This window comes from Jaculus jaculus, chromosome X, assembly GCF_020740685.1.
Source record: "Jaculus jaculus isolate mJacJac1 chromosome X, mJacJac1.mat.Y.cur, whole genome shotgun sequence".
NCBI lineage: Eukaryota > Metazoa > Chordata > Mammalia > Rodentia > Dipodidae > Jaculus > Jaculus jaculus.
The window spans coordinates 62,518,302-62,533,193 of NC_059125.1; the positions used below are offsets into that span (position 1 = coordinate 62,518,302).

The following is a 14,892-nucleotide window of genomic DNA, read 5'->3' on the forward strand; positions in this document are numbered from 1 at the left end:
CACATAAGCCACTTGCACAAGGTGACACATATGTCTAGAGTTCATTTTCAGCAGCTGATGGCCCTGGCACACTCATTCTCTCTCACTCCCTCTCTCTCCTCCTTCTCCTCTTTTCTCTCTCTCTCTCTTACAAATAAAAGGAAAGAAAAAGTTTTAAAAAATAGAAATATTCTCTATGATGCTTACTAAGGTATCCATAAGCTATATGCAGTCATTCAGACCTGATATATGGCTAGTATGGTTACACAATTAGATTTATTTTATTTATTTTTTAGAAGAATATGACTTTTATTGTATTTATTCACCAGAATGGAAATAATGTTTATACGAAACCATTTTTTACTATAACTTCTGCATCACAATTAAAATCAAAATATTTTTAATATTCAATGAAATCAAAACCCACTATTTCAAGATCAATAGCTTCTTTGAATGTGCAGTAATACTTAACTATGGTTAAGACTTGAATGCATAAATTTGATTGGTTGGAAATCTAATTAGGCTTCCAACTTGCTCAACTAGAATTACAAAAAGGCAAATTGTGTTTTACTTTTCTCTCTCTCATTACTTTTTAAAGAATTTCCCCTATCACAACCCTCCTTTGTCCCCATAACCCTTCCACTGAACCCTTTTCACTGAGCCCTCTCTTCTTTCCTACTATTCCTTCTTTTGTTTTGATGTCCTTTTGGCCCTTGTCCATCCTCCCATGACAACCTGTTGATAGGCACAATATTATGCAGGTCTTATGCACATAACAACAGCCACTATGAGGTCATGAACACAATGATCTTGTGTCTGGAAAATAACATTCCAAAGCACTTCTCACCATCCTTTGACTCTTCCATTCTTTCTGTCATCTCTTCCACTATAGTCCTGGAGCCATTGGAGGGTATGAAAGAGATACAATTATGGCTGAACACCCAACTGTCACTTCTCAGCACTGTGATGATTTTTTGAGTCTCCAAGCAGTCACTGACATCTGACATGAGAAACTTCCTTAACCAAAAGTGAGAGCAGCACTTGTACGCGGGCATAAACGTAAGTATTTTTTAAATGTCTTTTTGTTGTTTATTTTTATTTATTTATTTGAGAGCAACAGACAGACAGAAAGACAAAGAGGCAGAGAGAGAGAGAGAGAGAGAGAGAGAATGGGCATGTCAGGTCCTCCAGCCAATGCAAACAAACTCCAGATGCATGCACCCCCTTGTGCATCTGGCTTATGTAGGTCCTAGGGAATCAAGCGTCAAACCGGGATCCTTAGGCTTCACAGGCAAGCGCTTAACCGCTAAACCATCTCTCCAGCCCAAACATAAGTATTTTGAGGACAATTTGGTAGGCATAATGTATCCACATAGCCAAACAACAGTAGTAGCTTCCCCCTAAAGCTATGGCCTTCCTAACACAGGCCTTTGACTAGGTTGCAGTATCAGGCATAAATTCCTGCCCATGGATCAGACCATATGATTTTTGACAAAAATATTTACTGGAGTGCTGGAGAAATGGCTTATCAATTAAGGCATTTGCCTGCAAGGCCTAAGAACTCATGTTCTAATCTCCATATTCCACATAAACCAGATGAACAGCGACACAAGCACGCAATGTTTCACATGTCCACAAGAGGGCGCACGCGTCTAGCATTTGTTCCCAGTGGCTGAAGGCCCTGGCGTGCTCGCGCTCGCTCTTGCTCTCTCTCTCTCTCTCTCTCCCTCCCTCCCTCCCTCCCTCCCTCTCCCTCTCCTTCTCTCTCTCTGCTTCTTTCTCTCTCACAAAATAAAAATAAATATTTACTGGAAAAATGACAGTCTCTCGAACAAATGGTGCCGGAAAAACAATATCTAAATGTACAAGAATGAAAGTAGATCTTTATCTCTCTCCATACACAAACTGCAACTCCAAAATGGATCAAAGACTTAACATAAGACCTGAAACTTTGAAACTGCTAGAGGAAAAAGTAGGAGAAAACGTTCAGCATATAGGCTTAGACAAGGACTTTCTGAATAAAATTCCAGTCGCTCAGGAAATAAGGTCACCTACCAACCAATGGAACCTCATGAAATTAAAAAGCTTTTGTACAGCAAAGAACACTGCTAATTGAGCAAAGAGGCATCCTACAATATGGGAGAAAATATTCTTCAGTTATACATCTAGCATAGAATTAATATCTAGGACATGCAAAGGACTCAAAAAAACTAAGTAATAAGAAATCCAACAGCCCAATCGACAAAATAGCCTATATAACTAAATACAGTTTTTTTCAAACAAAGAAATACAAATAGCCAATATTTTTTTTAATGCTCAACATCCTTAGCCATCAGGGTAATGTAAGTTAAAACTGTTAAGATTCTCTATCCCACTCCATTAAGAATGGCTATCAGAGCCGGGCGTGGTGGCGCACGCCTTTAATCCCAGCACTCAGGAGGCAGATGTAGGAGGATTGCCATGAGTTCAAGGCCACCCTGAGATGACAGAGTTAATTCCAGGTCAGCCTGGACCAGAGTAAGACCCTACCTCGAAAAACCAAAAAAAAAAAAAAAAGAATGGCTATCATCATTATTACCGTGGGACATTTTTTTATAATCATGGAAAATGTTAATAAAAATTAAAGAAAAAAAAGAAAAAAAATGGCTATCATCAAGAAATCAAATGACAATAAATGATGGCAAGGGTGTGGGGAAAAAGGAACCCTTATCCGTTGTTGATGAGAATGTAAACTGGTGCAGCCATTATGGAAATCAGTGTTGAGTTTTGTGAGACATCTAGAAATAGATCTACCTTATGGGCTAGCTATTCCACTCCTGACCATATACCCTAAGGACTCTGCACTTTACTATAGATATACTTGCTCATTGTTTGCTTTATTCATACTATCTTGGAAACTAGATCAGCTTAGATGTCCAACAACAGTAATGAAAGTTGGTATATATACACAATGGAGTTTTACTTAGCTGTAAAAAAAAAAATGGAATTAGAAAATTTGCAGGAAAATGGATGGTACTGGAAAAGATTATACTGAGAGGTAACCCAGGCTCACAAAGTCAAAAGCTGCAGGGGGCTGGGGAAATGGCTTAGCAGTTATGTCATTTGCCTGTGAAGCCTAAGGACCTGGGTTTGATTCCCCAGGACCCATGTAAGCCAGATGCACAAGGGGGCGCATGTGTCTAGCGTGTGTATGCAGTAGCTAGAGACCCTGGCATGCCCGTTCTCTCTTTCTCTCTATATGTCTCTTTCTCTCTCATAAATAAATAAAATATTTTTAAAGCTGCATGTTCCCTCTCATATAAGTAATCTAGCTTAAAATTTTTGAATTATATCTGAGTTGGAGTAAAAGCTAGTAGTTAGTAGAAGCCACAGAGCTATAAAGGGTTCATGAGGAAGGAAGCAGAGGGAAAAGCTTAAGTGGAATGGATAGTATATAAATAGAAGGGTAGAATACTGGGGGTGAGATAGTGTAAGTGGGGCCAGGGGAGGGGATGAAGGAAAGGAGGGGGTGGGAAAAGGGTTAATCAAAACTACAGAAATTATGAATAAGCTATATGAAATTTTACTTCTTTTTAACTCATTAAAAACATAAGCTAAAAAAAAGAAACATAGGGTATGTGCAGAATTACCCTGTAGGGATGGATAATACTGCATCCAGAAGAAGCCATTGGTTGTTACAGAAAAGTGTCAGTGCCAGGGGTAGGATATCTGCCAGTGAGTTGTTGGCCAGGATGCCACTCATATAAGCCAGGCACAAAAAGTGGTACCAGTGGCTAGTGTCTGGCATTCATTTGCAGCAGTAAGAGGCCCTGGAATACACACACACACACACACATTTTTTAAAATACAAATTTTAAAATTAACTTGACTATTGCATAAGTGACTTAGAAAACAGTACCATTTTCTATATTGATCAGCACAATGGTAGATATTGAGCTTTCAAAATGTGTGCAGATAGATAGACAGATCAACATGTTACCAAAGCCATAGAAAAATGTTAGTCATCAGGGGGAAAAATCCGTTATTCTGTACCTTTCATTGTCCAGCAGCAATTTAGCAACAATCAGGCAAAATTCTAAAGGCATATCAAAGTGTAGTATTTCCATGGCAGCTAAAAATGAGGGGGAAGAAAGAATCAATGAATCATATCAACTTCATTTTTAGAATGCTTAGCTATTTTCAATAATTTTTCTATCCCAAATACCCTTATTAAATGCTTGTCATGTACCATATTTTGCTTAATAATTTTCCAAAATCTTTTTATGGTGCTAATATCCAATGCTATAAAAGAGGGCTGTAATACAGATATCTTTATGTGGACATCAAAGAAACAGTGCAATCCTCCTGGAAAGTGATTTGGCAACAGTCTATGCTAAATAATGCATTAAAGCTTGGTACATGAAGTCACACTAATATAAATTTGATATCATCTGACACCTGCATAGCCATAGGCAAGTTACTTAACTTTTCTGTACCTTAGTTTTATCATGTATAAAATAGAAATATAGGGCTGGAGAGATGGCTTAGTGGTTAAGCGCTTGCCTGTGAAGCCTAAGGACGCCAGTTCGAGGCTCGATTCCCCAGGACCCACATTAGCCAGATGCACAAGGGGGCGCACATGGCTGGAGTTTGTTTGCAGGGGCTGGAGGCCCTGGCGTGCCCATTCTCTCTCGCGCGCGATCTCTCTCTGCCTCTTTCTCTCTCTGTCACTCTCAAATAAATAAATAAATAACCAAAAAACATTTTTTTAAAAAACATACTTTCTAAAAAAAGATGGAAATATACCCCCAAGTGTTTAGTGCTGGCCAGGGAATTATATGAGATATGATATGAAAATTATATAGCAATATATCTAGCATTTGGTCATTATTCAATAAATCACAGGTGCTATTGTTTATATTTACTTTAGAAATTATATTTCTAAAAAGTCACATGAAACAGATATAAGGAAATGTTTATATCAAAAGATATGTATTTCAGGAAGGGTCCCCCAGGATTTATGAACCCCAAGTTTTGGGTTCGATCCTACCTTTAATAAAGAATTAATAAAGATGGACTCAAAAAAAGCTATGTATATTATGAATAGAAAGGAAGCATGCATCTTGATTGGCCTCTGCAGTGTAGTTTTAAGCTATCATACAACTGGGCTGGGGAGCTAGCTCAGATTATAAAATGCTTGCCTTGCAAGCATGAAGACTGCACTCCAATGCCAAGTATCCATGTAAAATTCCAAGTATATGGTGTATGCCTATAATCCCAAACACTGAGGAGCTGGAGAAAGGGGGTCCCATGAACTTGCTGGTCACTTAGTCTTGGCTATCTGGTGAACTCCAGGCCAATGAGAGACCCTGTCTCAAGAAGGTCGATGGCATTCCTGAGGATGGCACCTGAGGTTGTCCTCTGACCTCCACATGCACACACATGTACAAGCATCATACCTAAATATATACACCATGCAAGAATTTTTAATAAAAGAAAGTATCCTACAACATCTGAATTTTCTGAGTATAAAATAACATGAAAAATGAATATATACTAATATAAAAATGTTTTTAGCCTGGCATAGTGGCACATTCCTTTAATCCCAGCACTGAGGAGTCAGAGGTAGGAGGATCACCATGAGTTCAAGGCTACCCTGAGACTACACAATGAATTCCAGGTCAGCCTAAGCTACAGAAACACACTACCTTGAAAAACCACACACACACACACGCACACACACAAAAAACCTGTTTCTAAGACTAATGAGTACAAAATTTAAAAACAGAGCCAGGTGTGGTGGTGCACACCTTTAATCCCAGCACTTGGAAGGCAAAGGTGGGGGAATGTCATGAGTTCAAGGCCACCCTGAGATTAGAGAATGAAATCCAGGTCAGGCTGGACTAGAACAAGACCCTACCTTGAAAAAAATTTAAAAACATAAATCACACATATATACTAAGAAAAATACTAAAAATAGACCATCAAATTGCTAAAAGTGATTGTGTTTAGGTTCAGAAATCTATTCACCAAATGGTTAATGAGCATATTATCTGAGCCTGGCATTGTATTTGTGCTGGGAATCTAGCAGTAAACAAAATAAACAAAAATCACTGCTATTAAGGAGTTTATTATATTCTAGTGAATGATGTGACTATGAATATTTTTAGTATCTTCCACAGTCATCATTGATGAGTTTGCAATATCATTTCATAATAAGAATTATATATTTTTTAAAGTTTTACTTTTTCAACCATGAAGAATAGCTATGAAAGTTTACTGCCAACAATGTAGCTGACCATACCCAGTACTACTAAAGTTTAACAGATTATAAAAAGTAAACAATAGGGGACTAATGAGATGGATCAGCGGTTAAGGCATTTGCCTGAAAAGCCTAAGGACCTGAGTTCAATTCCCCAGTATCCACATAAAAAGCCAGATACACAAAGTGGTGCATGTGTCTAGTGTTCACTTGCTGAGGCTGGAGGAGGCCCTGAAGCTCCCACCCATTCTCTCACTCTCTGTGCCAGATGTGGTAGCTCATGCCTTTAATCCCAGTCTTCAGGAGGTAGAGATAGGCAGAGGAAGGATTACTGTGAGTTCAGGGCCAGCCTGATACTACATAGTGAATTCCAGTTCAGCTTGGGCTACAGCGAAACCCTACCTCAAAATATAAAAATAAATAAATAAATGTTTTCTTAATATGACAGGATAAAGGATCCATCACATTAGTATTTAAAAACTTGGATTTATGAAAGTCTCATAATTAGTAACTAAACTTTATTAGTCTGAATAGCAAGTTTCCAGACTAAGTTGACTGCAAGCAATGTCCAAAAAAAATTTCACTTTAAACTATGTTTCTTATACCTATTTGGATTAATGCTGTAATAAGGAATTTTAATCTAAATCTAATCAACCTCAAACTTAGTGATTCCAATAATATATCTATTTTCCTATTTCATGTTAACTTGAGTAAGCCTATTCCTTTAATAAATTGTTTATTCCTCTAATGTAAAAAAAATGTAGAGTTTTCCCTCAGCCTTGTTCTGAACAGTTTCAACCTGGATGAACTCAGGTGATACTGTTACCTCGTGATACAGAATCCTCTCTACATTTTAGCTTCCTAGCTTTCTTAAATTACTGGCTAAAATTCTAGAGCTCATACAAAGACTCAGCAATACTATTAGCACAAAACTTAGGGCTATGGCTATATTTAATTATTATCCTAATTATTTAAACTATTAGTAATAATATAATAAGTATTTATTCTAATATATAACTTTATGTAGTACAAATAATGCACTAATTCACTGATTAGATTATTATTATATGGCTAGGCAAGGAGGCACATACCAATATCCCAGCACTTGAGATATGGAGACAAGAGGATCAGTTTAGGGACATTCTTGGCTACATAGTGAATTCAAGTTAGATATTCTACCCCTGAACTACATGGCATCCTGTCTCAAAAATGTTTACTAAAAATTACTAAAGAATGTACACACTTTACAATAAGTTGTTTATGAATAACAAAAAATTGAAATACTATTATGTATTAGGGTGCCTAGAGAGAGCTTCATTTACTGTATCTATTTAATAGCAATAACTATAATAATAAGTAACATTCACTACATAATATATGCTATTAATATTTTGCATGTATTTTCTCATATTCTCAAAATGACATAGTACAGATATTATTGTATCATTGTATCTCTTTTGAAGATTAAACACAAAAAAATTTAAAGGACAGGCAGCTATATATCAGCATGTTTAGTTTGTGCTATGCACAGCACAGACCCTTGAGAATAACTGAAAAATAAGTAGTAATGTTTATACAAGTAATTGCAGGGAGGGCATCATTAGAAAGGCTTTCTCCATGAATAGCCATTCTCTGTTGGCAATTGTGGAGGAATATCACAGCCTGGCTGAGAACATAGATCTTATTGTTCTCTCTAATGCTTCTGAAAGCCCCACCCCCACCTTCAAACCTCTTAAGAAAGTGATCACCCTCCCTACAATCCCACCCAAATAGGTAGTCTTTGTACTTGGTGGTTGATCCTATCATGAAGGTTGAGCAGCTGCAATTCCCTACTCAACTTAAAGAAAACTGATTGCTTTTATTCAAGTATTTTTAAGTACCTTTTAAATTTGCTGCTATTCTTTTTTCTCTCTTTCTTCATGGTTGATAACCCCTTTTCTATTGATTAGTTCCCTTCACAACTACTACTAAATTGTACCTATTGTTAGTATATTACAAAAGATTTCAACAAATTGGTGGCAATATTTAAAATTGTGTGTTCTTCACACACAAACAATACCTTCAAGGAGTTCTCCATTAGATGTTTGGCATTTTAAGAGGATTCTCATCTTTAAGAAAAGCCCTTCTGGGGCTAAATGTTCCTATTTTGAACAAAGAAATAACAAGGATATTATAACCCTGGAATGCAAAAGACAATTTTCAAGTAATTGCCTATTTTATTCAACCTTTGCATGATGACTCAGGATCAAAGGAAATCAAAATTATAAAAGATCATATAATAACATCTGGTTTATCCCTAAGTATATTTTCTGAAATTTTATTCAATCTAAATAAAATAATACAAAGAAAAGAGCATACAAAACGTTTCTATGGAGTGACAAACATTTTATAGGAAGGTAAATATGTCAATGGTGAATCTCAGGTCATAGTCTTGCCATGCATAACCTCAAACATCAGTTATATTTATTTTCCCTTGATATTTTAATAAGGCTGTTTGTAAACAATGATAGAAAGAAACAGAAAAATGTTTTATCTTTTCTACAAGGTATGGGTGTCTTGTATACCAATGATCAAAACGTTAGCTGCAAGTTATTATAAGCTAACTGTGATCTCTTGCCTGGAGCTGCTTTTGCCTGACAAGGCATATCTTTAAACAACTAGCTAAGATTGAAAGTGCAGCCTAGGGCTAGGGAGAAGGTTCAGCAGGTAAGAGTGTTTGCCATGCAAGTATGAGGGCCTGAAAGCACCTCAGTTAGATCACCAGCACAAGCATAAACAGCTGGGTAATGGTCATGCATGTTGGTAACACCAGCCCTGTGGTGGGAGGAGATGGGAGAAATGCTAGAGCTTGCTGGTCAGCCCATCTGACCAAAATTGGCAGTTCTGGGTTTAATGAGAGATTTAATCTCAAGGAAACAAGAAATGGAACAGCAATAGAGGATTCCCATATGTTCTCCTCTGCCTCCATACACATGTGCATGGAGAGAGAGCATGCATCTACACACACACAAATGAAAAGTGCACAGAATGTCTACTCTTCCCTCTATAATGACAGTTAGCTTTTACATAAGGACTGCATTCATTAGATCCCTACTCTGAATAATTACAGCTACTCATGTGTGAGATGCCTTAAAATGAAAAGTTAAGGAAAATGAGCACTGATATTTAAAATGGTTGACAGATATAGATGACACAATACCAAAAATAAACTACAGTTACCCACTGCTTTTGGACTGTGACAAAGTAGTATGTAATGGCAGGCATAGAGAAAGAAAGAGAGAGAAAAGATGGGGGAGAAAGGGAGGGAAGGAGGGAGGGAAAAGAAGGTATGGAGAGATACTAAAAAACATCAGATAAAAGCAGAACCAAAACCCAGCAAAGTTGATATTAAACCATAAAGTTCTATGTACAGCACCTAGAGTTCACAGTTAAATTATATGGGAAACCCTACCCCTACAGCTCTGCTACCTGTATGTAGTACATGGGATCTTTCTCTTGGCCTCGCTCCACTGTGTGCCTACAGCTTTCCTGGATAGATGGCCCACATTCTTGGCATTTCTCACATCCTGGATTCTCCACTGCAACATAAGCTTCACGTTTGCAGCTTCATATACAACTCCATACTGGGAAATGTTTCTAAAGCCTGCCTGGCCTCAGTGACTTTTCTGGATGGAACCCTGGTGTAAGCCTCTAGACTTCATAATTGCTACATTCTTCATGTCTGAAAAATCAAGACGAAATGGATGACAGTTCTATTTCCAGCTCAAAATGGAGTTTAGTGCCCTTGGACTATTCAGGGAACACCTGTGGCAATACTTAATCTTTGGGCACTTTTCTTTTAAGTGAATTTGTACTTCTCTACTGTAGTGCTTTTTAAAAAAATTTAATTTATTAGTTTTCTTTTCAGTAAATACAGGCAGTTTGGTACCATTGTTTAGGCTCATCTGTGATCTACCCCCTCCATTGGACCCTCCTTATTGATGTAAATGGATCTGTAGTGCTTTTGTCCAAGTGCAGACCCGGAATTTTCTCTTTGATTACACTTTAATAATTGTCACAGCTTTGTCCAGAACTGCCCTATGTGTAATTTAACCAGGTTAACCTCATTTTATTGAAAATTATTGCCACACCTTTATCCATACCTGTCCTGTCTGCAAATTTAAACAATGTCTTTCTCTGTTTCTTGCAAATTGCACATTTGATGTACCTTTCTGCTCCATTTTCTGTTCTGTCCATCACTTTAAGTCTGCTTAAGAGCAGCAAGTAACAACTATGCCACAACCTGACTGCTATGCTATGTTCAAATTCTTCTGCAAAACAAATCATGCAATCTCATTTGAATTCGGGCTTACTCAAATGTTCCAGACATGCGCAGGGCCAGATGTTTTGTTTTCCAGAATATGATATGAATGACCTCTAGTCCAAAGACAAATACAGAATGTTCTCTCTCATAGGTAGAGATTATCTTATAATTCTTATATATGCATGTTTAAGTGGGAGTGAGTAACTTCAGAGGCCAGAAAGCTGAAAAGGGTCCATGAGTGCGTGTGGAGGGGGAGGGGCTTTAGAAAGGAAGGAGATAACAGTAGAATGTTTATCATATAATAGTGGAAGGGGAAAAACTGGAGGTGGAAAGGCTTAAGCAGAAAGGGGGAGGGAGCACTGGAGAGATGGTTTAGTGGTTAAGGCACTTGCTGGCAAGCCAAAGGATCCAAGTTCAATTCCCCAGGACCCATGTAAGCCAGATGCACAAGATGACACATGCGTTTGGAATTCATTTGCAGTGGCTGGAAGCCCTGGAGCGCCTATTCTCTCCATTCCCCCCTCTCTGTGATAAATAAATTAATTACTTAAACAAAATTAAAAGAAAGGGGGCAAGGAGATGAAGGAGAGGCAGGTGACAGTAAACCAAAACTAAGGATGATGAAAAACCCATTTAAAAAATCCTACTAATTAGCCAGGCATGGTGGTGCACACCTTTAATCCAAGCACCCAGGAGGCAGAGGCAGGAGGATCACTATGAGTTCAAGGCCACCCTGAGACTACATAGTGAATTCCAGGTCAGCCTGAGCTAGAGTGAGATCCTACCTCGAAAAGCAAACAAACAAAAAAAACCCTACTAATTTGGAAGCTACTAAAATACTATTTAAAGGCTAGAGAGATGGCTTAGCAGTTAATGTGCTTGCCTGTAAAGCCAAAGGACCAATGTTCAATTCTCCAGGACCCACATAAGTCAGATGTTCAAGGTGGCAGATGTGTCTGGAGTTCGTTTGCAGTAGTTAGAGGCACTGACATGCTCATTCTCTCTCTCGATCTGCCTCCTTCTCTCTATCTCTCTCAAATAAGTAAATAAAAATAAAAATAAATTAAGGGGGCTACAGAGATTGCTCAGTGGTTAAGGTACTTGCCTGAAAAGCCTGACAACCCAGGTTTGAGTCCTCGGTACCCACATAATGATGCACCAAGCTGTGCGTGCATCTGGAGTTTGTTTGCAGTCGATAGAGGCCCTGGCATGCCTATCCTCTCTCTTTCTCTCTCCTTGCAAATAAATAAATAAAATTTTTAAAAAAGAAAACAGAAAAAATAAGAAAAATAAAATGCTCTTTAAGAAGAAGAGTTTGCTGGTTTCATAGAAGGAGCTCGGTAGAATTCCTTCCTTTCCTATTTTATGGAAAAGTTTGAGAAGCAGTGGTGTTAGTTCTTCCATGAAGGTCTAGTAAAATTCACCAGTGAATCCATTTGGGTTTGGACTTGTTTTAGTTGGGAGACTTTTTATAACTGCTTGGATCTCCGTACTTGTTATAGGTCTACTTATATGGTTTATCTCATCTTGATTTAATTTTGGTAAGTCATATGAACCAAGGAAATCATCCATTTCTTTCAGATTTTCAAACTTAGAGGCATATATATTCTTGAAGTATGTCCTTGTAATTTTCTGAATTTCTTTGGTATCTGTTGTAATGGTTTCTTTTTCATCTTTAATCTTATTAATTTTTGTCTCTTCTCTCTTTCTTCTGGTCAAATTTGCTAAGGGTTTATCAATCTTTTTTATCCTTTCAAAGAACCAACTCTTTGTTTAATTGATTCTTTGGATTTTTTTTTTTTGGTTTCTATTTCATTAATTTCTGCCCTAATCTTCATTATTTCTTCTCATCTACTGATTTTTGGTTTACCTTGCTCTTCCTTTTCTAAGGCCTTAAGGCAAAGCATTAAATTGTTTATTTGTGAACTCTATAATTTCTTAGAGCTATAAATTTCCCTCTTAGGACTGCCTTCATTGTGTCACAAAAGTTTTGATATGTTGTATTATCATCATCATTTTATTCTATGGATTTATTGATTTCTTTTTTGATTTCGTCAATGACCCATTGATCATTCAATAGTATACCATTTAGTCTCCATGAATTTCTGTATGCTCTGTAGCTTTTCTTGTTGCTAATTTGCAGTTTAATCCTATTGTTGTCAGACAGAGTTAAAGGGATTATTTAAATTTTCCTGTATTTGTTGAGATTTGCTTTTTGTCCTAATATATGGTCTATTTTAGAGAATGTTCCATGTGCTGCTGAGAAAAATGTATATTCTGCAGCCTTTGAATGGAATATTCCGTAGATACCTATTAGGTCCATTTGTTCCATGACATCATGTAATCCAGATGTTTCGCTGTTTATTTTTGCCGGGATAACCTGTCAATTGATGAAAGTGGGATATTGAATTTACCCACTACAATTGTGTTTGATGTTATCTGTGACCTTAAGTCTAACAGTGTTTGTTTGATGAAACTGGGAGGAGTCCCCACGTTAGGTGCATATATGTTTAGGACTGTAATGTCCTCCTGTTGGAGTGTTCCTCTAATCAGTATAAAATGACCTTCTTTATTTTTCCTCACTAATGTTGGTTTGAAGTCTATCCTGTTAGATATTAGGATAGCAACCCCTGCTTGTTTCTTAGGCCCATTTGCTTGAAATACCATTTTCCATCTTTTTCGCCCTAAGACAGTATCTATCTTTTATTTAGAGATGAGTTTCCTGGAGGCAACAAATGGCAGGAGCCTGCCTTTTAATCCAGTCTGCAAGCCTGTGTCTTTTGGATGGTGCATTGAAGCCATTGATATTAAGAGTTATTATTGGGGCTGGAGAGATGGCTTAGCAGTTAAGCGCTTGCCTACGAAGCCTAAAGACCCTGGTTCGAGGCTCGATTCTCCAGGACCACGTTAGCCAGATGCACAAGGGGGCGCACGCATCTTGAGTTCGTTTGCAGTGGCTGGAGGCCCTGGCGCGCCCATTCTCTCTCTCTGCCTCTTCCTCTTCCTCTCTCTGTCTTTCACTGTCAAATAAATAAATAAAAATAAACAAAAAATTAAAAAAAAAGAGTTATTATTGAAGCTGGGTGTGGTGGCGCATGTCTTTAATCCCAGCACTCAGGAGGTAGAGGTAGGAGGATCGCTGTGAGTTTGAGGCTACCCAGAAACTCCATAGTGAATTCCAGGCCAGCCTGGGATAGAGTGAGACCCTACCTCAAAAACAAGAGTTATTGAAAGGAATGCATTTATTCTTGCCATTCTTTTTATTTTGTAGTGTTTCCTATTTTCCCTTTACTCACTTGTTTTAACTGTTATTTGAGTGTGGTTTATTTTTTCCTATTTCCTCCTGTGTGTGTTTTGTTTTCTCTTCAGCTTTAAGAATTCCTTCAAGTATTTTTTGTAGAGCTAGTTTAGTTGTCATAAATTCCTTTAGCCTGTTTTTGTTGTGGAATGTTCTTATTTCTCTATCTGAGTAGATAGCTTTGCAGGGTAAAGTAACATTGGTTGACAGTTGTTATCTTTCAGAACTGGGAATACATCATTCCAAGCCCTTCTGGCTTTTAAATTTTGTGTTGAGTAATCCTTACATGAATGAAGGTGGATAAAGCTGCTCTCAGAAGCCATAGGTTATTGATTGAAAATCCCAGTGATGGGGATGAAACACCTCCCAATGAGTTATTTGTCAGGGAGGCATCAGAGGCCTTTAAACAATATGGACTTTTGTCATTGTTCTTAGTTGCTCACCAGAACTAGATGGTAAGTCCCTATTGCTGAAGACACCTCAGGCTTTTGTGGCAGGACTAAGAGAAACCAAGCTGAAATTGAGCTGAAAGCTTCCTTCCTGCTGGCTAGCTCTCGTGGTGCCAGAAGGTGTTATGCAGACTGCTAAGAAAGAAAAGTCATCAATGGTTGTACCAGCTGTGTACCCCATATCCGACCTGCCAGATAAGATGTGTCCACTGCTATACTGGTGGCGTGACTGTTATGGGGCTAACAAACCACTTTTCTGATTGGATTTGAGGCCTTTTCCAAAGGAAGGAATTCACACCTAGAACTGTGAACCTGATTAAAAGCCAATATCTGGGGAAGTCAAGGCTCTAATACATAAGCTTCTCTTGTTTGTTTGCTAAATGGAAATATTATAACCACCAAACTACCATCTAAATATTTATATTATGCCCACAGATTAGAGCTGCTTTCAGCCTTAGTCAGAGAATATTCTTTCTGTAGCTGGTAGCAGTTAGTACAGAAACTTATAATTGGCCAAAGTGCTGATAAATAAGTGACTGTTGTGTGCTCAACCCCAAATGGGGCATCTATATCACCCCCTCCAAGACTCAGGGACCATCACAGAGAAAGGGGCAAACCAAAA

General features: G+C 37.9%; 1 protein-coding gene across 1 annotated transcript in view; it reads right to left on the minus strand.

Annotated features, from left to right (window-relative positions):
* Positions 1–14,892, minus strand: part of Tex11 (testis expressed 11) — a 258,655-nt gene that overhangs the window by 133,663 nt on the left and 110,100 nt on the right. Inside the window, exons 10-11 of the mRNA XM_004660917.2 lie at positions 8,280–8,361; positions 4,012–4,090 (exon numbers count right to left, since the gene is read on the minus strand). Coding sequence (XP_004660974.1) covers positions 4,012–4,090; positions 8,280–8,361 — 161 coding nt within the window. The remainder of the gene's footprint in view (positions 1–4,011; positions 4,091–8,279; positions 8,362–14,892) is intronic.